Genomic DNA, 26129 nt, shown 5'->3' with positions numbered 1-26129 from the left:
GAAAAAGAGTTCAATGAAAAAAAATTGGAGTGCGAATGGATTAAAGAGATATCTCGGTAAAGCACAACGGAACTATTGTGATATTTTAATGGCGATGATCGTTCAATCGGAACGATATTTTGTACGAATTTAGCCACGTCTAGTCTCTCTCGCATCCTTCGAGAGGAATGAAAGCGTCGATGTTCGTAAGCGTGGCAGCAAGAGGCATGAGGCAAGCGCCCGTCGGGTGACTAACGATCCTCGTGACTAACGCTCTTGTCTATCGGCGGCGCTAATTCGCCGTTTCTCGCGCGCCGAGTGATTCACGGGGGTCCATGAGCGTAACGAGGAGGAATCGCTCGTCACGGTAACACAGAGCGTGCATTATGTTCTTTCGCTCGATCGCTCTCGTTCCGACGATTACAGAGTCGCTCATTGTTGTCCTCGTCGGTGGCGCATTTTAGCGCGCTTCCTGGACGACGAATCGATCGCACGGCGGAATCGTGCGTTTTACGAATCGGATCCGCGGCGAAACGGCGCGGAAATTGTGACGGCGGGGAATTATTTGTTAGATAAATTCTGCGACATTAAGATCCGCGCATATATGAATCTATTTGTACATTATCGCGAGTTGCGATGTGTCCGCATTGAAATTACTTCAAATCGCGGTAAGATAATTTGAGAAATAATTAGCATTTGTATTTTGATCGGTTACAAGGTTTTCTAAAAAAAATACAAGTTTTATTCTTTTGAGTGAAGTGAACAAGCAAACACTTTAACGTGCCAATTGTATCATCATTTCCACACATCTTGGAAACGGTAGAGAGAGTTTCCTTCGCTCTACTATCCATTCTTCGCCTCGCTCAGCGTAGCGACGAAGTTCGCGGGAAAGAAATTCATTAAATCACTCGTCGTGTATCCCGCCGCGCGCCACGCATGAGGCGGGCATTTAAGCACTCAGATAAGCGTGTCCTTGACGAACCGGAGTCCCTCTCATTGTGGATTCACGACGAATGTAACACAAAAGGAGGGAAAAACGTAACGACGTAGGCTCGCTCGCGCGCGTGTTAGAACGACAAATGTGTGTCGCACGTTACGAGGGAGTAAACGGTGCGCAGCGTTTCACACGCGCAAACGAGACCCACACGCACTGGCACATGGACACGCATACATAATATCTCTCTAGCATAAGAGTGTCCGTCACACGCGTGCCTCGTCTCGCTCGCGATGCGTTGCGTAACACGATGTGCCGCCGACGCGTGATTCACGCGCGTGTGCGCGCAAATATGGCACGAGGCGAAGATATCGAAAGCGATAGAGCGTGGCAAGGACAGATTATACATGTGAAACCTCGATAGTAAATCAGCCCTTTGTCTCTAGAGATTTTTGATAAAAATAAAAAATTATTCAAGTAAAATTATACAGGACGTTTCAGTGAAAAGGAAAATTTTACGCGCGTGTACGCACAGGCCGATTTTAAATAAAACATTCCGCGCGCGCGCGCGCGCGCGCGTGTGTGTGTGTGTATATATATATATATATATATATATACACATCTTATGGTATCGAAAGTGGAACAACGTATATGAACTCGTTGAGCGCTAAAAATCGCGGTTTTACTATTTTCTATTTTCTTTTGGCGGTTGGATTTACATTCAGGAAAATCGGATTTCCTCAAAAGCGAGAAATAAAAAGCTGAAATAAAAGTTTTACACACGCGGCCTGGTTTTAAGTGGAACATCCGGCATAAATATATTTTACAGTATCGGAAGTGTAACAATATTTGACACTTCCCGAGCGTTAAACAGTTGAATTCGACTATTTTTATTTTTCTTGGCGCCAGATTTACATCGAGAAAAATTATGCTCCCTCAAAAATGGGAAAAAACAGTTAAGATAAAAGGTTTATCCACGCTGGCCAGTTTTAAATAGAATATCCTGTATATACACGAATAGATCTCATGATAATATAAAAAGTGTAATCACATTTATGACACTTGCTGGGTATCAAAAAGCGCGACTTCGCTAGTCTCTCTATTTTCTTTGGCGCCGATTTACATCCGGGAAAGCGGGATTCCTTCAAAAGTGAGATCCGAAGCGAGCGCTTTATCAGGTTTATGGTGGATCCGATTCTGGCAGCGTAGGATATAACTCGATCGGCCGATATTCTGTTACTCGGCGTTATCGCCCTTGGCGATAACGCCATGCTTTCTTTCATCCCGCAATTGTACGTCATTGCCCATCCTTTTACCGCGATTGCTTGGCTCTAGTTTCGTATCTTGAGAGTTTGGTTAAGAGAAAGCAGGGAAAGAGAGGGAAGAGAGCTTGTTGCGGGAAATGGCTCGATTCGACCGCGCGGCGAGCGAAATCAGTGACTTCGGTATTGAAAACGGCGGAGAGCGAAGCGTTTTCATAGTAACGCGAATAAATGGAATGTGATAAATGCGCGCTACAATTCCAATTTGAATGCATTAACAAACTTTTAAAAAGCTTGTAACTTTTTTGTTTTTGCGCGAAAAATACAACTGCGCGCGTTGCGCTTTTGTTTCCAAAGGGATGAAATTGAATTCTCTGAAAAGTTTTATTCTCGCAATAAATATGAATCCATAAATTATATTTATACTTCAATTAACTATATTCGTGCTTTCGCGCAATTAAAACTTTTTGCACGGCTTAAGATTAAAATCGCTTAATAAGTTTTATTATTAAGCGCTTATCCACTCTTCCACAGTGAAGCTCCATCTTAATCCTTTGTACACTCCTATTTACGAGGACCGTTGTTTAATGAGTAAATGTAATACGATGCTTTGCATCTAGATTCTATCGTGTATTAAACCGCTATCTCTGAACTTATTTCTGTGCGAAGAAAAGTGTCTTGCAAAAAAATTTGACTCTTTCTTCATGTAATCTAATTTTATTAAAAAGTTATTGCGTTAACACTCGAAAGCGACACGCGATATCACGCGATTATTAAGCATAATTAAAAATTAAATAAATTATAAATTTTTTCTCGAGGCTGCGCGATACTTTTTTTCCATACATTTGATTCATTCATTTATCAAACGAGATATTTGTACAAACGGTTAAGAACAGAAACTCGCAGAAATAGGATTTACGAAAATTTAGAGCCCGTTTCAATGAGATATGAATCCGGTCTGACGCACGGTACTGCAAAGTAGTTGCTGAAGTTGTTGAAACTGCTGACAAGAATTTGTAGCAGAATTCGTTGTTGGCTAACAAGCTGCGCAGCCCGGCACCGCGAAAAACTCGGTTGTTGTAACTACTTGAATTAGAATTCGTCCTTTCTCTCTCGCGCAGTAGAACTGGAATTAACGGCGAGGACGAGATTGAAGGTGGAACTAAAAGTAGAATTAGAATCTGTCCCTTGAACTGAAATTGGCTTATATCCTCTCGGACTACGATTTATGGACTGGAACTGAGTTTGCTTAACTGACGCCGAAAGGAGAATTGCATATAAAGTATTCCGGCGATTTTCTTTCGATTGCGAATAAAGTCGAAGGAGGAATTCATTGATCGAAGAGAGTATTAAAATATATTTAATCGCATAATGGGATTCTACGATCGAGCTAATGTTGCGCGATATATTGCTGTGTGATGCTATACAATAGCGGTACATTTTATCAAGCGCTCCCATTCCGAGAAAAGCCAATAGTTCGCTTACGATACTCCTCGTTATCTCGTTATCTCTTTTACAATTTACATTCGTGCGTTTTATGATCCTCGAAGATGAATCAAGACTTGGCCGTAGAATTAACCGCGCACACGTGCGTATCAAAATGTTGCAACGAAAACAGAATATATCTCCGAAATTACCCTTATAATCTTATCACTCTCGATAAATGCATGGAATCTAATTTTATGAGTTTTCTAGCAGCTCTGTGTGGCAAGATTTACATTTATATTTCTGTAATATTTTTCGTAAATTATTCATAAAATATAAGTAATTGAAAAAGCTCGAATCATTCAACAAATCTTATCGCAAAATTATATCTCGAAATTGACAAACAACCGTTTAGAAATGTTTAAAACGAGTCTATTAGACGTAACTGATAAACAGTGATTTTCCCTGATGTAGACTGAGAGTGTTGAAGCTGCCAATATTCCTCGAGAATTTATTTTGCGATCCGACAGAGTGCATCTTGAGATAGTATGCGTTACATCTCTGAGACGCGAATAGGCGACAGAGGTTGCTGACGCGAAGCTTACTGGGATATCGAAGGATAACCGGGGTACATACATACCACAAGACTATACTTTTCTGCGAAAGCTGCGGACGTGGAAAACCGCGATATTGAGATATAGCGGCTAACAATACCTTCCGGGCACGCCCTTCCGAAGTTGCGAGTTTGCGTAACGCATGATTCATGCGTATTTATACTCAACCGGAATATATTGTTGATATATAGTTGGTGGCAGCACACGCGCGCGCGCGCGCGCACACACACATACATCGCATAGGGAATGACTCAATAGACGACGGAGCGTGAGATTTGCACTGTTAATTTGATTGTCGTTACTTTATTTGCCTTTCTCTCCCGGCGCTCGCGGTGCTGCATGTTCTGTTTCTCGCATCTCTCGTGCATTGCGGCTTCGAGACTGTCATTCACAATCTCGAAACTCGCGTAAAATGGCCCGTTCACACACGAACCGTTTCGTTTGAGTCGTCACCTATTATTTGACGACGTCACGATATATCGTTCGGCAAATATTTGACGTCGTTATTGCGATTGTGTACGAGCTACATTAGTTATGTAAATGTATTCAAATAATCTTGGAGCGCAATTATGCCGAGCTTAAGCAATCTACATTCGGCCTGTTATTTAATGACGCGTAACATGTATTATCCGAGTGCTATAAAATTTTTTATGGCGACAACAGTTATATATGTTAAAATCAAGATAAATATCTACCTCTGTCAGTTTCGATAAAATTTCGATTTTCTCTTAATTCAACGCGTGCGCGTCATAAAAGTAAATTACTCACGATCGCCGATCGGAAACGAGATAATAGCGCGACACGATACGAAGGTTTTGCAATACAATGCAACGTGGGTGTTGCACACAAGGACGCAACGATCGTCTTGTGCAATTCCAGTCGGTTATTAAAGCAGAAGAAATACTAGTTAGTGTCGTGCGCATTGTCTCGGAACGTAGCACGAATCGACGGTGTGTGTGACAATTTCTAACAATAAACTTAATTTTATAGGATCTTAAAACGTCCGACGTGATGTGAAGTTATGCGATCTTAATACTTTGCAAACGGGACACATTGTAAACGGTTCGAGCACACGAATAAATTTTATTTACTTTAAATAACTGTCTATTTTAAATCATGGAAGCTGAAATTATGTTTTTAAATATCGTCACCTCTAATATTATACTTATTTCGCGATAAACGGGTACATTATTTATGCAACTTGTTCGTGTTTATGCATTAATGATACGATCACGTGGGATAATACATTACGTGCGTCATGCAAGTTCCCGTTTCATCCGGAAACGTGTGATATAACAACGTCAGTTAAAGTTTAAAGGTCTTTTTCCGAGATCGATCTCTCTGAATCAGTCGAGTGCACTATAAAAAGATACGCGCACGTCGGCCGAACAATCTCCCGCACCTTTTTTATGGTGATCCGATTGTGCTCTGCGATACGCGCGGCTGTTCGGAACGACACGTTTTCTGCAGCAAAGGCACGTGCCCGAGCACAGTAGACCGGGAGATCGCGAGCCCCCATCACCTGTTGGAGGCAGGTGCGGGCGGCATTAAATAATGGGACCGTTGGAATATGCTCGCACCGGCGAGCACCGGAAGGATTCCCTCAAACGAGAAATATGGTTCCGTCTGGAAGCATCGTTAAGATGGTGAAATGGGAATCAGATATTATACAGCTGTGCAGCGCCTTAATGTCTTTTTGTACGTCGACATAGAGAAAGTATGTATATTAAGATTGTTAAGATATTGTTTTAGCAATTTATCTATTTTTTATAGTACATGATAAAAATACGAAGTTTGAAAAAATGTGAAAAAATTTTTATTTCTCAAAGAATAATTATTATAAGAAGCCGACAACATTTTTACAAAACATTTTATTTAGCATAATTTTTATTTATGATTATAATTAATTTTACATAATATTTATTTGTCATTAGAAATGCAATATTAATAGCATTGTTTCCATTTTATAGGATTATTTATAATATGTAGATTTATTCTTGCATAAGTTGATCATTGTTATCCATAATTTGCAATGAATTGATCGTTGGTTTATTCCGACCGCTGGAACTAACAAGCTCGTTAGAACACAATTTCCATAGTCTGTAGCTTTCGACTACCGAATCTAGGTCAGATCTAAGTAAAATTCCTTCAAACTTGGTGCGTCATCAAGTAATTTGTCAGTAACCACTTTTCAAATTTGCTCGCTTACTCAGCTGACTCGTCTTGCAGAATCTAATATAGATTAATTCGAAAGTGGCGTTATTTGCTTTAATAAATTTACAACCTGTTTTGCTCGGCAAAAATTGAATTTAACAACACTATTTTCCTCGTTTTTTTAATATATTGCTTTACATATATTTTGAACTAATTTTTAGTTGAAATTTTTTTTCCATTTTTCTGGTGCTACAATGTAAAAAATAAAATCTCTTTAAATTTTAAATCATTTTAATATAAAATCTTTTTGTATTGCAACGTAAAATAATTATAAAATATTATAGCGTAAAATGCTGAGAGAGAGGAACAAATAAAAATTTCTCTCGCTAATTAAACGCAGTGTAGAAAAATGTTAATATTTCTTTCCGCGCATATAGGATATATAAAACCTCCTGTGATATATAAAACGCAGCGTTATCTTGATTCGCGGCGAGGTGAGAAAAACGTGACTAAGTACGTCTACCATTATCCGTGAGAGCTTTAAGTATTATAATAATCATCACCGTTGCAAGATGCAACGCAGAAAAATCTCTTTTTTTGTATTCTCAGAAACAAATGACGCGAAAACATTTGTTATTCAGAAATGATATTTTACTCGGTGCTTTTATCATTATCCCGCTGTAAGATGTAAGTTCAGAAAATGTGCGCATATCACAGCTGATTACCGCTTTATTGATCCAGCACTGATCGTCGAAGGCATGTTAAGCAGTAAACGACACCTGTTAAGCAATTAACTGTATCTCCGCGGTGTCATCGGGGGCATAATCATCGTAAATCACTAGCACTCGAGCAGCTATTAATCAGGAATTCTATATCGCTCGCTACAGCGCTTTCCACTCTGAATTTGAGCCATCTTATGCAAGAAAGCTTCATTTTAATAGACGAAAGTAATAAACGGGCGAAATGTAGACAAAATGAGATGGGCTAAGTATGGCAAATTAAGCGATGAATTTAAACAAGAAATCTTTATCTCTTTTATTAATACTTCTTTTTATTTCTTTCCGTCGTACTTGAATCGCATTTGTCATGCAGATTAGGCGCGGTGAAATTATGATAATTTAATTGAAGACTCGATATGAGGAAAATTATCTTACAAAATGCTATAATTTATAATTCTTTTTTGTCAGAAAAAATTTCAGGCGTTATTTAATAATATTACAAAATGCTAAAAATATCATCGATAAAATAAAAGAAGACAAAAAAACATGAGAATTATCTTTCAAAAATTTTTATTCTGCGGATATTATTTAAAATATTCAATTTTAATTATTTTATAATTTTATTACGACAACGCGATTCCTAAAAACTTTGCACGCACTTCTTTAGTACTTCTACTTCTTGAATTCCCAGTAGAGAGTGATAAAGTGTGATAAATAGTGACGGACGGCAATAATGCAACCGGCAAAAAATAATACCTCTCGCTCGCATGGACGTACGATATATGAGCGCGGATACATCGCGCGAGCGATATTGTGTTTGCCTGGTATAATTCCACTAGTGTCACGGTGATAGTCGTGATAGTTGCATCATACGTGGGCATCCCTCGTCAAAGTGTTTCCTCGACGACGAGAGTCCGGCGTTCGAGAACGCCGCTTGAGCGAGCGTGCGCGAGCGCGCACGATCGATCTGTCAGATCGATCGATCGTGATTTACGGCTCTCATAAATAATGGTGGTGCCTTCACGCCTCCTTGCAAACCTGCGGGAATGTACATACATAGATAGATAGAGAGAGAGAGAGAGAGAGAGAGCGAAAGGGAGGGAGAAAGAGGGGGGGAGAGAGAGAGACCGATCAAGTCTGCCGGCACGTTGAACGGTCATCGATCCGTCAAATTGTCGATTCCCTCCGTCGAGCTGCGCAACACTAAGCGCACGTACACACGTACGCGTGTGTTACGCGTGGGAGAAGAGGTATTCTTTTCCGAACGCAGCATCCGACGATGGCGCGATGATGTTACGACGATGACTCGACGGAATGCGGCTGTGCCTGCGTCGCTCGAGCGGATAAGAAACTTGACACAGATCTTGACGCTGCGGGGGTCTAATATTTAATAGGGTCAATCAGCACAGTCGTGATACCGCAGTACTTTTTAATGATAATTGATGGTTATCGTTGGCTTAATGATTTACGATGTCTATTAAAGAAGTAATCACTCCTAACGATTTTATTATATATCAGATTGTTATAATATTTCGTATCTCTTTTCTCATATTACCATTAAATTTAATTAACAAAATACACTTTCTTTTGTTTCAGATGATGACATTAAGAGTAAAAAAAAGTGGAACAGGAATACCTAATACGCATACACTCTGATCCAGCGCATTGGATATATATAATAATAAGGTAAAAACGCAGTTAGATGTTAATCAATAATTATATTGAAATCTACGAAAATCTGAATTCTCCGTGCGATGTAGATTGAGAAAACATTCTCTCTTGATTAAGTCAACTATTAATAGCGGCCTACATTTGTTCGGGTAAAAAACGTAATTTATCTAATACATATCTAATGCATGCGTGACGTCGATCCTCGCAAGTGTAATTAATCGTCACGACTTAAGTAATCATTTCTACAGCAGCAAAACGCGGCGCACGATATCCTATGTTAACCATTATTACTACTTGATTAATATAAATGATATTAATATTGATGAGAATGCAAGTACTTAATTAACTCGATGTATTCAGTTAAGCCCCGGCCACCGCGGCAATTTCCCAAAGTTCATTTTCCATGTGAGTCGGGTCCATTTTCCAGTTTATTTAGCCAATAACAGTTTCGGTCGCGGCCACTCTATATAAATTCGATTACAGCCGCCATGAGACACCTAACCGCATGAACGAATGTGCAAATAACGCATAAATATATATTCAATAAAGCAAAATGATAACGGTTAGCGCTCATGATTCTCGCGAGACTCAACACTGCCTCGAACTGTCGACATTTTATGAACGTTTATTTAACGTTAAATCGCGGAAGATCAAATTTTTATGTTTATCGAAAATCGATCGATTCTTCGACAAGCTGGCGAGCTTAATTTCTTTTTAACTCTTCCAAATAGATCTGCATATTTCTGGCTACGTTACTTCGGTCCACTCGTATCGTGCTTTTGGTGCCCCGCGCGGTCCCAAGCGCCGCACGCTTGTTCGTAATAAAATTCTGATTTCGTCGCTAATGTCAACCCGACGGTGGCAAAAAGGGAAAGGGTATAACGACAGACAGCATCTGTGGTAACGGATTCGGCCGAGAGCGCCGCATACATCCCTCCGTAAATCCACCGAGCACACCCCTGTACCGGCGCCAATCGGCGAGGAAATGAATTCCCCGAGATTGAAACTGTACGATCGGGTTCGAGTGAAAAAAAAATCTCGAAAAAGAAAAACGACGAAGAAGAAAGAAAATTACGCGTTTGCGGTGGACATTCTACTCCCCCCCTCCCCCCCCCCTCCCTGCCGCGTGCTCGCTTTTTGTCCGCATGAGAACGGCGGCGGAGCATGTAATCGGATTTCAATGACGATACGTTAACAACGCTCGAGTCGCTGATCTCGTCGTCGTTGTCGATAAGAAATGAGATTACCCCCATGGGGATGTGCATACGTCGTGATGTCGAGCGCGCCGCTTTTCGGTGAGCCCGGGATGATGCCTTTCGTCTCTTCGATATATGGAGATCGATAATATCGGGCCAATCGGTATGCATATCGTACAATTGGACTTGATAGCGAAGCGCGCCGGTTAGTGCATGAAAATCTAAGCTATCGAGACACGATAGATCGGGCGAGGTAGGTTTGCGAATTATCCGATTGTATCTTTTTACATGTAACGTCAATTTCGAATTACATCTCTTCTTAAAAAATATAAAAAAAATGAAATAGATGAAATTTCCAATTTTAATTAGCAATTGTAAGATTATTTACGCTAAAATTTACAATTTAAACGCCAGGAATATTCAAGTTGCTTTTCTATTTAAGTTTTTAAGATATGCATAAAAGAAAATCCCATCACTTTAAGTAGGGAATAATAATAGATGAAAGATACGTCGACTTTATTTCGAACGAAATTTCAACGTTCATGAGAAAATAGCGCTTGAACGCTGTTGTTAAGGCTCGCACGGGCAATCAATTTGACCTCGAAATCAAAATGGAAACCCGCACGGCACCCGTGGGAGATGTTCCCGTTGTCCAGAGGTCGAAGTGCAAAGGCGAACGCGCGAGCGAGATCGAGAAAGAAGCAAAGAGGAGGAGAGAGAGGTAAAATCTGCGAAAGTGGCAATGTACAATTCGCTTGTTCGAGCGACTGCGCGGACTAGTTTCGAAACTGCCTGTAGCCTCGCTTAAGTCTCTCAATGATCCCTTTGTTTAGCCCCGGGGTGGCCTTAATGATCACTTGTTCCCGGTAATGTCACATTTTGTACGGTACACCCTCCTTCCCTCTGTTCTTTAACTATCGTCGTCCCTCTCGTCGGTTCCCAACCCGCTTCTTATTGTGCCGCGATGAGTCCCTCACGAGAGAGATATGCACACTCGCTCGCCTTTCTCAGTCATTTATAGTCTCCATCATCTTTAACGCTCTAAACGCCGTCGTCGCCGACATCGTTTCGCCTTCCATCCCCCTCGCGCGTCTATCCAACCCCCGTACTTCCTGTCTTCTTAACAGGGTCGACAACGCATTGCGTTTCGGAATGAAGGGAATGAATTCAAACAGAGAAATATACAAATTGAAAAATATTTTGAAGATTAAACAGGAATAAAAATAGGGAAAACTTGAAAGAGATGTATACATATTTGACGCGCTTTTCATTGTTAAATATATCTATTCAGTGAGAATATATGCAATCATTGCTACTCGACGTACAATAAAGTAATCGATCAATTTTTAGCAGTGGAAATTTTATTTCAGAGATGTTAAATTATCTGGTATTTCTCCAATGCGTCACACATATATGTATTTATTATTTTTTCGAATTGATATAAAATTTTGAAAGATTTTTTTTTTTTTATAAACTGCATTTAAGGATTATAAGGAACTCTGAAATCGCTATTGGTCCTTAAATTGTGCTTTCACCAGTTTCCGCGCCAATGCCGGTTTTGCGCCACTCCATGCGCGAAATCTCTTTCATACATTTTGCGCATACTTATCGCGGATTTGCCGGGGACGCTGCAACCACCCCCTCATCTCTATGTACCATCACTTTTCGTCCCCCGTAAACTTTTCATAGCCACTCGTTTTTCGCTCCGGGCGAGCTCGCACACTCGTCTGATATTCTTATGTTAAGCGACGCGAAGTACCGCCGCGAATAAATTGCGTGGATAATTGCGCGGAACGGTTTTTTTGACTAAGCCCACTCGGAATAATGCTGATACGTGCCATTATATTGCGTTACATGTCGTGAGATATCGCGCCCGGAAAGAGATTCCGATCTTTCTTTAATTGACCGCGATTTGTGCGCAATCGTTTAGTGTTGTAATTAAAAAGATAAGATTGTCAAAGAATTATCACTTCCTACACGAATAATTACGACTAAATACATTTAATATTATTTAAAGAAATTTGAATAAAGATCTTTCACGTGGAAATAAAATATTGTTGAGTTTCGAGTAATTTCAAAATTGACTACATAAACCATTTTCCAGCCGCTCTACGATCAAATGACAATGAGATAAATTGCGTATTGCGCGACCCCATTTCGCATCCGTTCTTTATAGGCAATTTTGGCAAATTTACGGTGTAGAATATACTGGAATACGTTTACAGTCGCCGTCCATTAAGCGTACTTCACAGCGATTCCGCGAATCTTGCGAATAGCCGAAGTTCACGAAGGCGACGTCGTGATCGTGAGTTTGATGCCAAGTATTAATCGTCGGAATTGCTCGGGTCGGCTTGTGCGCGAGACGGCTCTAAAGCATATTCGTAGTAACGGACGTAAGGCTTTTCGTTACAGTTATTTACGTATAGGTTTATTGCCGCACCATATAACGCGGCCCATATTTTCATCTCATGGACGAACGCACGCTATGGCACTTCGCGTTTTCTTGTAGGTCGTGAATGCCCGCATTCCAACAGACCATCTGTTTTATCGTTACGTAAGACTCTATTCCGACCGATTATCTATTACGCAGCATTAATATGAGAGCACCGATATGAAAACGGACTCCACATGGTGCGGCGAAACAAACAAACCTTCCCTTTTCATCGCGAATCTAATAACGAATATGATTTTTCCATCGTGAAAACTCTCGACGAGCAACCATTATTTATCGTGTGTTGAATTTTCGACATAATATTTTAACAGTTAATCGGGAATTTTAATTATTTTTGAGATAAAATCTATTTTAAATCAATTTGAAACAAATTGATTACTTTTGCAAATTCGGCAATTTTATAATTCGTAGATTAATCTTTATATCAAATTTCGCTAATTTTTATATTTGATGTAAATAATATTTATAAATATTTTTGGCTTTTATTTTCTATATACATATATTAATTTAGTAATTAATAAATTCAACAATTTGCATTATGAAAATAAATGTTGCGAAAAAAATCAAGGGAAAATCCAGTCTAAAATCTCTTATATCCCACTCTAATGTTCCATTGAGTCTCGCCCATTAAACTCCGCCACGCTTCTGCGTATCCCCTGCTCTTCGAGCCCAGAGAATCCGGAGCAAACGACGCAATTCAGCGGTGTGAATCTTAAAGAGCGGGAGAGAGAAGTGTGCTCGAAGCGCGGGATCGGTGGATCGTGAGGAAAGAAGAGAGGCCGAGGGAACGCGGCAGAATCGTGCTCCGGCTGTGCTCTGCGCACGGGATGACGTCATAAAGCTTATTTATATAGCCACACGTGTTTGAGGCGTGTGGTCACGGCGTTGTTGCGAGTGTGCTTCGCGCGATAGAAGCCCACGGGCTCCGCGAGCGTGAACGGCGCGCGCGCGCGCGCGCGTGTACGCGGCTTTTTAACACGCACCACCCGCACCCGGGAGAGGAAGAGCGCATCTCTCACGCGCTTGTTCTGGGACCCGCTCTCGGATGTGGATTGCGTCACGGCCGTTATATGTCGCGTTACGAAATCCTGGAAAATCTACGAGCCCGCGCGTTTGAAAATACGCCGAGCGGAAGCGGACGGAGTGGCGACGCGACGCGACGCGACGCGCGCAACATCGGGGAAAAACTAACGAGCCCGGGGAAAAACGGCACCGAAATGCGCCGGATGTAGCACTGCGAAATAGCTTTCGCGGCGATAAAAATATTGCGTGCGACGCGATGACGCAACGCTCGCGCGAAACGAGACTTATCACAGTCGGCTTAACGGTGCAAGTGATGCAACTGCGCATCGCGTCTGTCAGTGATCAAATCTCTTTTTTTTTTTTTTTATTTTTTTTTTGCAACACAATAGGGAAAAGCTAGAACGTTTGCAATATTTAAAAAGAGGATAAAACTGGGACAGAGAAATATATTTTTTATTATCAATTTATATATATATTTTTTGTAATAGATTTTGTTACAAAATTGACTTGTTATCAAACATATCGCGAAACGTATTTGCGCGTCGATAAAATTTCAGCTATTTTTAAAATAATTGTTACTTTTTGGTAAAAACGTTTATTCTCTTTATTCCTTTCTCTACAATTTATGTGATTTGATATTTTTAATTACTTTTTTTACGTCAAATAAATATTATCTTGTTGCAAAACTTTACGGCGTCTTGGCGGCACTTCACGTTGAAGAACTTAACGAGACAGTGTCTAATTTTGTAATATGACTGCTCGCGCTGCGTTGCGTATGCAAAATTTGCTCGCGATAGGGCCCTCGTGACGTGATGCAACAAGACGGCACAGTGTTTGGAGAGATATCCGCGTTGTTAGGTGCCAAGCGCATCATCATCGAGTTTACATGAATTCCGCCGCGCCGAAAGCCGCGATTGCGTGTTTTAGCCCTGAGACACTGAGACAAGTTAGTTCCCCGACGTCGTCTTGTATCAAAGGAGCGCGATTACATCGAGCGTACAATGAAATCTACATCCTGTTCAGAGGTCCTTGAGTACGTTGCTACAAGTACATTGCGCGCGCGCGCGCGCGCGGGATGTTACGTCTCAGACTCCGGCGGCCGTGTATCTGCGCAGCGAAAGAAGAGAAGCAGAAGATATCAAGAATCTGTGAATACCGAAATAGAGGCAACAGCTGGCTGCTGTTGTTGCAACGTGTTTCATTAATTAACACATTAAACACAGAACTTCGCCGCGGTGACTAATCAACGAAATAACGAGCGAGCTCATTTCGCGGGATTTTCGTAGCCAGCAGAAATGGCTAGCCTCATTTCTGCGAGAGGCAACACGTGAATCAAGCAAATCATATTTTCCCGAGGCGGATCCTTAGTTTTCTCCCCTCCTCTTCATTCTCTCTTTATCTCTCTCTCTTTCTCTCTTTCTTTCTCTCGCTCTACCTCTGCCCGGCAGTTCGCGGAGCGATTATGTTGAAATAACTTGCTGTACGTGCGCGAAAAGCTTCCACGACTCGGCCGTACTCGCCGTCGACTATAAAGCCGGATAAGCCGAGTGATCTATTTCGCGACGCTGAAACGGCGTCGTCGGACTTTAACGTCGTTGGATGCATCGTTTTTCTTATTCGTTTCGCGTTCTCCCGGCTCGATCGATCGATCGCTCGTAAGAGACAGTCTAATGCGAAAATCAAAATATATTACCATGCCACGCGCGCTATATCGCCACGTCGTGAAACATCGCGTCGAGATTAGCCGATATCGATATACATTTCACTTCCATCTATATCTTTTTTTATTTATTTTCGAGATATTCAATTTAGATATTTAAATTTTCGGAATGTTAAGATATTTATTTTTATTTGTTATGTACAAAAATGAATCATCGGGGCAATTCAGGCTTTATTTTTTTTTCCAGCGAAAATATCGATTCGAAGAAAGTAAAAAGTAAAATACAAAGAAAAATTAAATAAAAGTATTTTCTTTCACGGAGCGGTACTCTTGCTTCACTCAGCAATGTGACGTGACAAAACTTGAGTCTACAAGGCTATAATAATAGTGTGTCGCTATTTTCAGCGAAAATGGAGAACGCACTCGCGGGTTTCTCGCTTCTTCGTTTCCCTCGACGTTTCCATTGTCGAACACCTTCCTTCCTTCGTTGCACCGGCGGCGGCGGCGGTGGCGGTGGCGGCGGCGGCGGCGGCGGCGGCGGCGGCGGCGGCCTCCTAATGCATATAACGCGCTTATCGATCGGCGCTTGTCTCGTCGCGGATTACAAAGAGCCGTTTCACGGTACACATGTGCGAAATGCGCACGTCGTTACGTTGCGTCAGCGTCGACGACGACGGCGGATTCGCGCTAATCCCTTTCTTTATAGGAATTTTCGGAGTACGATGCAACAATGGAGAAGAAGCGGCTCGTAACCGGGGATTAAAAGAGTTACGCCGCATTTTTACAAACGCTCGTAATTTCCACCGTCTCGTCGGCGGTTCAGCGGAAGCTAAAGTGGCGTAGCGGATAAATTACACGTTTTGTAAATTATTTTCTAACGATTTTTTCAAAATGCAATATCAGCCGCTACATCGCACGGCGACCTATCTCAATTTTACGCCACGCAATAAGGCTTCGCTGCCGGCAATCGCACTTCACAAGATTGCTTGGGAAACCCTTCGTTCTTATTCACCCAGGAACTATTGCATTTCCTCCACATTTTCGGAAAAATATTCATATTATTGAAAAGAATTCCTTGCATTTTACATTTGGGAGCACCGTTTGCGCGCGCAAAGGACTTGGCCGCGAGGCAACGACGCGTGAATCAGTTTACAATCAACGATCGCAATTACGCGAGACACCCTATGGATATGTTCCGCGCGGCTTTATCCTCCCGCATCGCCACCACCGTCCGCAGTTTTCTCCCTTTCTCTCCGTGGCTCTCGATCTCCTCTCTCCTTTCTCCGCCACGACGACCGCCACTTTAGATCCATTGCCCTCCGCCGTCGTGCCGGCTCTCTTTCGCTCTTTCTCTCCTTTCCTTCCCCGTTGCCGCCGCCGCCGCCATCGTGGGGCATTAGTTTCAGTTCGGAACCGGCGCGTAGTCCCCGCCGGAGGAGCGGAGGAAAAAATCGGGTCAACCGTGACTCGGCCCCGAGTCCGACACGGCTCCGTTTCCCTACGTTCTCTCCGCCGTACGTAGCTCGAAGGATGCAATTACAATACAATTATCCTCCATCCTCCGACCGATTCCTCCCTCCCGCCCACTCACCCGCCGCTCCCTGCCTCATCGGCGTCTGTTTTCCAGATTTCGAGAGCGCGATTCCAGTCCCGCGCAACTACCTACGTCAAGAAAGGAATCGCATTAGACGGACAGACGGGAGGGAGAAAGAGGGGAAATGGAGAATAACAAGCGCCGAGTGCTTGTTCAATCGATTTCCATTTCAATCGATTCGTTAACGGACCTTTTTTCGCGAGCGGAGTCGACTTTAACCGCTGCAATCCCGCTCCTCTTTGTTTTACGAGCTCCCGAGATTGCAAATGGTTGTAGCATGACTGTAACGCATTTAGGGGAAGAAGTCTTTACACAGCGGTCTTCGTGGATTTACTTTATCCCGCGCATCAATGTGTATAATCTGTTATTTAATCTCTCTCAGCTTTTGCAGTCGCGATGAATCATGCACTGATCAGTTACTCGGATTCATGAACTTTCAACCGATGCAATTTATAGTTTTATATAAATTTATTAAGTGGCTGCAAATTTCCAACTTTCTTAAAAGAGTTGTAAATTTCCCAGATGGCCCAAATTGTAAATTCTTGTTTGCTCTTTTCTCGAAAATTTTCAATTTGAACAATTAATTATTGAATCATAAAAAAACTGTGCAATCTCACATTTGTAGATTAATGAAATATTTAATAGCTACTTTGCAGTTATATGATGACGTATTCTATTCGGCGAAAATTTCGTTTTATTACAATATTCCGCGAATGAAAGCACGGAGGCGTTTAATGACCGTGATAAAGCTTTCAACGACGTCTTTATACGCTGTTAATTCGAACACGGCCGGGAAACGAAGATGACGATTATAACGGAGGTGGGGTACGAAAGAAATAGAACGTCGGCGAACCGCAGACTCGTGCGATTTGATAGCCGTAACCGGCCGGAAATACATTAGAACCGGACGTTGGGTCAACTTCCTGTCAAACGCCGGCACGCCCTTTTTGCGCTCGTCTCAGTTTCAGTCTCTCCTTTCCACGTTCCTTTTTATGGACGAACGGCCCCGAGTAGCTTAACTCTCCGGTTTTGTTAGCAAAACGTGCATCATTATACCGTTATATAACCTACGGACAGCTATTTCCGATGCACATTAAGCGCTTGTATATAGGATGCACCGAACTACGGCGCGATACTTTTGATAAATTTCAAATCGACTTTGTGGCAGTTTTTTCTTTTCATTTTCAAGATTCAGTATTTTAATATTTTTGTCATGAGAAGCTTCGTTTGCGAGAAAGTTCGCCTTCCAAAGTATCATCTGATGCTTCATTCTCTGTATAACGAGCCCTGGTTTTATAACTTAAAATATTTGCATTATTGCGGCCGACGATAATAAACATGCGAATGCGCAAATAACGCGGGTACAACAATAATCAAAAAGCAATCTTCGAGTATTGATGAAGCCCATCGAAAATTAAATCGGCGGAGAAATAATCTCGTTCACGCGAGAACAATTGTTTTGCTGAATATATCATACAAATTCGACTGCACGCGCGCGTGTAAAATGTAACGCAGCGAACCGGAAAATGGTGTCTCGAAAATATTTCGCAAAATATCGTTCCTGCCGCCGAGCGACGGCCGATCGATCATCCACGTAGCGACTCGAAGCCGGGATAAATGTTCCATCAAACCCGCTCATAAGCGTTTTTTCGGCCGTTTCGCTTTTCGGTCATCGCTCTCGTATATCTCGCACTTACGCAAACTAGATTTATACATATTTGAAAATTGGTGCTTTTACAAAACAATAATAAAAATTAATCAGCTGATGCTACTGACATTCAGTTTATCAATATTGTTTCAATTAATTTAGCTAGTTTGTTATTTAACCAACTTTTAAATAATTTAAGTCATCTTTTTAACTTTTAAATAACAAAATATGTAATTATTTATGTGTTTTTAAACGTATTTATTTAACAATTATTTTATTAATACCCGCGTGATTTTGCGTTTGACTTTTGAGCTCGGGCTTTGTATTTTTCAAGGGAATCGTTTGTTGCGAAAGTTATTGTGTCGTGGAAAGCAAAAATCATCTAGTTTACGCTACGTCCGTTAACTCTATATCAAAGATCGATCGATTTTGGTTGAAAAGCGGAGGATCGAGAACGAGCCGAGTCACTCTAGGAAATTCGATAGCAATTCCGCCAGGCAGGAGAAACGAAAGCGACTTTTGAAGCCGCGTTTCTCAAAGAATTTCCGGTGTGTGTCCTTTGAGCAGCACTTTTATCGGGTTTATATTTCTTGAGAGACGACGATTTCTTTTTGGCAACCACTCTTCCGAGAAATGTAGCGTGCATGTGTGTATGCACGAAATATTGTGGAAAGCAAAGCTCGATAATTTTAAAATATGTGCGATACTTAGAAATATTTTGTTAAAATTATTCAGCTTCTCTTTCTCTGCGATATGTCGCACTTCTTTCGGAAGAATAATCGTCATAAATAAATCGTCATTTATAAAAAAAAATAAATTAATCCAAACACATAATCAACGATTATGTATGTAAATGTATGTAAATAAGTGGCATTGAAAAGTTCACGTTAAACAAAGTTTAATTCCATCGCAAAAATTTACGATGAAACGTAGCCACAAATTACATTATTTTGTTGCGGAGAAATTCGCTCTAAACTCATTCAAAAAATTTGCTTGTTACAACAAGAATCTGGCACACCCTGTGCATATTGTGTTGTCTCGGCAAACAGTCAAGTCCGCTCGCCGCTTCTGACGGCGGAAGTGGCTAGAAATTAAAATAGCGCCGCGTCTTCCGCTATTCTGGCGGTTCGTCTGTTTATCTATTCCAAGCTGCATATCTAAACGGAAAATAACGGGTCGGCCGTGGTGCATGCGCGCAGGTAAGCCGGATAGGCACACGAATATCATAGCCGGCGAGAATTTCGTGAGGCAGTCGGAATAACAAACGGTTTTCCGAGAGGCGGCCGAGGCGACTCGCGCGCACGGCAAAAGAATATCAATCCTTCTCACCGTTGTGTACAGCGTGGCGGCGTACATACCGGCATTAACGTATTCAACCTCAAGCCGGTGTTGTTTGCCCACGCGAATCATATACAAGTAGTTCCCGACTTGCATGATTAATGCCTTCCCGAAAGTTGCCATGACGAGTTGGCCGTGCGCAAGTCAACATCACGTATCTAACGAAAACAATGCTGTGTTTTTTTCAGGAAACAAAAATTTTTCAAAATTTTTATTTAAAATTTTGGTAATTACAGTCCTTTTATTTGGAGAAAATTTTTATCTAAAATTTTGTTAATTACAATCCTTTTATTTTCTAAGATACATTGATTTCACATGTTCAGTTTCAAGCAGAATTTTAATTAAACTGACGATAACGCGACATTTCTTCGATTTCTTTTTCGTTATTCTCTTCTCTAGTCTTCTTTTTTATCTTTTAGCATCTCTTTGTAGTAATAAATCCTCACGCGCTTTGATTTGTAAAATAGAGTTCGCATAATTGCACGAAACAGAGATTTTTCGATAAAGAATTTTTTTTTTAATTTTTATTAATTAAAACTCCCTTTTTAAGAAACGTCGACTTTACGTGAGCTCGAAATAAGATTCCAGATGAACTGGCGATAATGCGGCATCTCTTCGTAGCCGACTTTCCTCGGGACTCTTTCTTCTCTGGTTCGTGACCGTTCCTTTGAAGCGAGGGATATTCCCGCGCCGTCTCTTCTGAAAAAGAGGACGGATATTATTGCGAAAAAGAGATTTTTTAAATTGAGAACATTTCTTTGAAAAGTTTTATCAATTGAAACCTCCTCAATTTTTAAGAAATGTCGATTTCGCATATCCAGCTTGATTCCAGACGAACCGGCGATGATGCGACATCTTTTTGTATCCGGATTTTCTCCGAGATTCTCTTTTCTGGTAATTGTTTCTTTGTAGCGACGGATATTTACACCCCTGTCTTGTGAAAGGAAACGCGAGTTATCGTAAGAAATAGAAATTTTTTAATTGAAAAAAAATTTCTCTAATTGAAACCCTTTCATTTTTTATAAAACGTCAGTCAACTTCATGCGGCCAGCTTGAAGTAAGACTCCAGATGAACCGGCGATAACGCGGCATCTCTTCACAGCCAGCTTTCTTCGAGACTTTGTGTCTCTCTCTCTTTCTCTGATCTTCTCTGGTTCGTGACCGTCCCTTTGTGGCGACGGATACTCACGCGCCCTGTCTTGCCAAAGGGAGGGGACGAGCTGACCGGACAAAAAAGACGAGACGGGTCTCAAAGTCAGGGGTCATCCTCGGACCAATTTCAGCAATGCCGGGCATTTAAATGGAGCCAGAGCCTGACGTAATCTCGTATCTCTCCTCCTGATGCTCACATTCCACGAGAGCACTGATGATCACTTCTCTCTTTTTCTCTCTCTCTCTCTCTCTCTCTCTCTCTCTCTCTCTCTCTTTCTCTCCTCGTTCACGTACGTGCGTGTGCATGCACGCCAAATGAAAGCGGACTCTATCCTCCCCATCACGGACCCTAGCCCGTTTGCTCTGCTCTGCTCTGCTCTGCTCTGCTCTGCTCTGCTCTGCTCTGCCGAGAGCTCTCGCTATCATGCGAGTCATCGCACGATCGCGCGCCGTGTGCTGCGAAGAAAGGGCGCTTTCACGAACGTCAGGAACAACGTCAAAACGTCCGGCGCGCCTCGCGCGTATAAACCCCGTCGCGCATACGGAAAACTCTGAGTTAAAAGGTGGAACGACGAGGGGCCGGCGGGAGGGCGAGAAGGGAAGTTTCATAAATCGCGTTTTACAGAGCGACGCTGAAGTGACACGAATTTTAATTGGGCTACCGTTGGGTCAGTGTGTATCATGTAGCGGCGCGGACAAAATGTTTAAATGAGCGTTGAATTACCGTTGCAGTGAATAAACACCGCCACAAATTGAAGCTGCGGCGTATAATAGCTGTTACGTTTAGTAATGTTTTAATATAAATCAGTACTTTTATTATTACTGTTTTTTGAAAAAAGTGGAAGCACGAGAAGTGGATGGAACGTTTCATAAATTTACAGAGTGACGTTGTAACTTGCGCGTTAAAGCGATGCGAATTTTAATTGAGTTTAGTGCATATTTTATGTAGCAGAGCTAAAAAATGTTGAAATAACTGCTGAATTAAACTACTATAATTAACTATTATAATCCATTCAATTTATAATATATAAGAGATATAAATAAAAAATGGCATGTAATAGTTTTTATATTAAATGCTATTTATATATTTAATATAATATCACTTTTATTGCAACGTAGATATTTTTTTACTTGTGTATGTCATTAGTTTTAAACATGGTTTTTTTTATCGCAATATCATATCTAATTGGGATTTCTCTTTGTTGCAGGTATGATGAATCTTCTTCCACTTCTACGAAGAATATGGAATATATGTATTTTGATAATATATTCGAAAGAATAATTCTTTAATATAAAAATTCGATAGAAGGTATTAATTTATATTTATATAAATATTATGCGTTAATAACAGATTATTGAATTGTATAAATAAAAGTGAAATTAATAGCTTTTAATTTAAAGAAAACGGAGCAAAGGCTTTTTCGGTCTGTGAGTGAATTTAATTTATTTGAAAGCAGCATGAAGCAAAAGAGAAAGTTATTTTTAGTGATATTGTTTGAAATATTTACTTTGACGTAGGATAAAAGCTTTTGCTTCGTTTTATCCATTTAGGAATTATTATGTAACGCAGCTAACGTCGACGGGGAAGCCGAAGAAAATTGAAGAAATGGAAGAATGCTAAGCGTTACAGGCGGGCCTGACTCTTTGCTCGGCCCGTACTTTTAATGTTGGGTGAGCAAAGTTTCAGGTGTGTTTGTGACGTCGGTGTCATCGCCGACCCCCTTCATTTTTTTTGTGCACTCGTACAGTTAGCGCGTCTCTTGAATAGTACTCTTACGCCTGAAATTTGCTTTTTTTACCTGGTCTCTGCGCTCTCTTGCTTTGAGAAAAAAAAAGGTGAGCAAAGTTTCAGGTGTGTGAGTGCGTTTCACTTTGTCGCACATACATTTTGACGTGCACGTGTGTGAGATACGATACACCGTTTAAGCCCGTACTCAATTCATAACGGTTGCCAAAGACAACTCGTAAATGGTTGCTAATTAAAGTCTTTGTGATTTCACAAAAGCGAAGTACAAAAGGATGTGCGTACACTCGATTGTTACGCGATAACACGACGTCGCGATGTTCAATAAATTGCTCTAAATATTGCGATAGCCACGAGATCAACAGAGTTAATTAATTAAATCGTACCTTATTATGCGATAATTAGCTGTTGGTTATTTGAACATTTCTCTGTGTTATCATTATGACATATATTTATATTTAAAGATGTGGGAAGATTAATCAAATACAATACTTTTATCGGTTACTCTCTCATGAATAAATTACAATTGTTATAATAAATTAATGATAAACACATTTGATATATAATATACGATAACAAAAATCTGCGATTATTATTATAATATTCAAGACAAATATAAAACTTTTTTGTGCAATTTATTAGAAATTATATGTTAATAATTCAGATAGCCAAATATTAATAATTGGCAGATCAATCTGCATTTTGCTTATTGAGGCTAAAATAAAATACAATGCAAATTGTATTAATTAACTACGAAATTATATTGCACGAAAAAGGAAAAATTACTGACTGTGATATAGTTCAGATTAATTAAGCTTTAGAATAATCTTACGATTAAAAAATGAAATATTCAAATAAAATTCTAATATTCTTTACAGTTATACCTTACAGCTACCTTGCAGAAATAAATGCGTTCATACTCAGCAGCTATTGTTACTGTAACGCATCCTATTTAATCCTCTGCTTCCTGTCTCATTATCTTATTTCAGTACTAGGCATCAACATTTGAATGCTAAAGGCGGTCGCAAGAATTCGTGCGAAAAGTACTAGGCAGCACGATCACGTTTCTCTTATTCATATCAAAAAATTCCAACGGCATTATTGCTTTTTTCTTTTGTCTTACTATTTAATTTTATAATTGATGAAGATTCTTATGAGATACTTGTATAATTTAATGTGTTCTCAATTTCTCATATAGCTCAAAGATTAATTTAACTTCTTGAGAATTTGTAGACTAGTAAGCCTATAGCGGTGCTCCTTGGGATGAAACAAGAGAAAGGCGATCGTTACTTAAATGATTAATAATTTTTAATTATGAGTAAATAAAAAATAAGAAGACTTGGGCCGGTATTCATAGTCCGTTCTTATATTTAAGATTGTCTTAAGTTTTGTCTTAAAATGCTACGAACCAATCAAAAAGCCATATTAGTATCTTAAGACGACGATGACGACGACTTAAGACGATCTTAAATATAAGAAATGACTATGAATACCGGCCTTAATTAATCGTGAAATACATAAATTGCTAATAAAATATTTTCTAATTATGTAAATAATAAAAAAACACCAAATAGCTAGTTTAAATGTGTTATAAATTAATTATAAATTTTTATGCAAAATATAACATGGCTTATCAAACTTATTTTATTTTTATTTTATTCAAATTTATTATTTTGTTATCTCTTATTATCTTTTTAATTGCACAATTAGATAAATAATGTTGAAGAAATTATCTATTGTATATATAATTTATAATTTATTTAATCTAGTCTATTTAAATTGTTAATTTTTTATATTTAACGCGCTATTATAACGTAAAACTGTGCATATGCAATATTATTTTAGTAACAGATGATATAATCATTAAAATAGCTCACAATTACATACAAAAATCACATAATTTTTGTTAGAACACAAATTTTAGAATGTATTTTTTCTATTACTAAAATATTATTATATTAAAAAGATACTTTGTGCATTAGAGAATTTTATTATTATTATTTATTAGATCTAGAGATGTTTTCTATCTGATTTTTTTTATATAAGTTAATTTGTTTTTTATTTATTATTGGGTTGTCGGAAAATTTGTAGGGATTGAGAAAATTATGTTGAACAGTTTTTCTTCCAGAAAGATAAAAAGTTCCGAGAAAATGGAATTATGAAACTACTTAAAAGCTGACAAAAAGTCATTGAAAAAAACGGTCGATATATTATTGACCAAAGGTATATCTAAGTATGAAAATATTGTCTACAAATTTTCGTAAAAATTTCTACCAACTTTCCGAACAATTGTATCATATGGAGTATACAATAAAATTACAATTACAATACTTATTTATACTTGTTTGACGCGCTATTAAATACTTGTTTATTTCCACAAATTCAGGTGGCGTAGCAATCGTCGAGTGCAGTAACATTTTAGAAGTAAGGTTGGCCATCCTGACCGAAAGTTGCTGAAAGTGAAGCTAGTGAAGCAGACGACGAGTCGCCATCTTCTACGTGAATTTTGTTCAGACGTTTGGTATCCGAATTTTAGCAAAAATGATCAATTCAGCAAGTATATTGACTCGTCAAGCGGTCAGGAGGTTTATGACGAGCGCGACTCGTAGAGGAGGTCATCACGATCCGTACGACGGTGTTCCTGGACATGTAAGTGATGGTTTATCCGATTGCATAACATTCTAACGTGAAGTACGATGCACCTGATACTAATATTTGGACACTGCAGTAGAACATCGCTTAATCGTTATATTTTTGCTTGCAGAATTTTCCGTTCAGCACACAAAATAGGTACACGCTGTTGGCAATGTTCATGGTATTCTGTGGCAGTGGATTCTCTATTCCCTTCCTCTTAGTTCGTCATCAATTGTTGAAGTAAATTTCTGGTATGTATAATGTTAAATATGTTATTTCTAGTTTCTTACTTTATAAATCTTGGATATTATTTAAGAATATACAATCCAGTAGACACTAACAGTAATATAACATCAATTATAATTTCTCACTCGACAATATAATGGTTATGTATAAGACGTTATATTACATAGACGGTGTAGTAACATTGTTAAGTGAGAAATTATAACATTGATGTTATGTTATTGTTGATGTTTGCTAGGTAATGTCGTATCTAAATCTTTGATGGACATATAAAACTAATGATTACTTTATTTTTAGGTTAACTAGCTATATAGTATCCTGTACCAATGCTGTGAACATCACCTGGTTACTCAAGGATTATTACAATAGAAAATGTATGTGTTTATAATAAAGACCATTTATTAATATCTGATAATGTTTATCAGATCAACTCTTATTTAAAATATATTTTGTTATAAACTTCTAATTGTAATCTTGGTGATAATAATTCACTTGTAGCATTCAAGATTCAGCATCCAGGTCTACAAAATTTTTCTGTAATTTTGCAAATACAGATTTACTTGTTAGACAACATTATTTGTACTCTACAATTCAATGTTATTGCAGCATATTGTAATGGATTGATTGATTGTAGTTTTTAAATAAGATAGAAGTTTGTTACAGATTATTTTTTTTGCATCCAGTTGG

At 39.6% G+C, this 26129-nt stretch overlaps 1 protein-coding gene across 16 annotated transcripts in view; it reads left to right on the top strand.

The window, feature by feature from the left end:
* Window positions 1-25153, top strand: part of LOC105671945 (uncharacterized) — a 150407-nt gene extending 125254 nt beyond the window's left edge. For 13 of the 16 annotated variants that reach the window (XR_001100726.2, XR_010889834.1, XR_010889840.1 and 10 more), the window contains 2 exons: window positions 8684-8773; window positions 24952-25153. Coding sequence is in view for 2 of the 16 variants with exons in the window: in XM_067353599.1 (XP_067209700.1) it covers window positions 24952-24979 (28 nt within the window). In the remaining 14 variants the exon portion in view is untranslated. Of the gene's footprint in view, window positions 1-8683; window positions 11121-22029; window positions 23489-24951 lie in introns of those variants that run through there. The other 3 variants (XR_010889833.1, XM_067353599.1, XM_067353600.1) reach the window with 3 other exon arrangements.
* The last annotated feature ends 976 nt before the right edge of the window (window positions 25154-26129 follow it).

The sequence above is a fragment of the Linepithema humile genome, chromosome 4, assembly GCF_040581485.1.
Source record: "Linepithema humile isolate Giens D197 chromosome 4, Lhum_UNIL_v1.0, whole genome shotgun sequence".
NCBI lineage: Eukaryota > Metazoa > Arthropoda > Insecta > Hymenoptera > Formicidae > Linepithema > Linepithema humile.
Note: the sequence above shows the minus strand (reverse complement) of the source record. Positions and strands in the feature narration are given on the sequence as shown.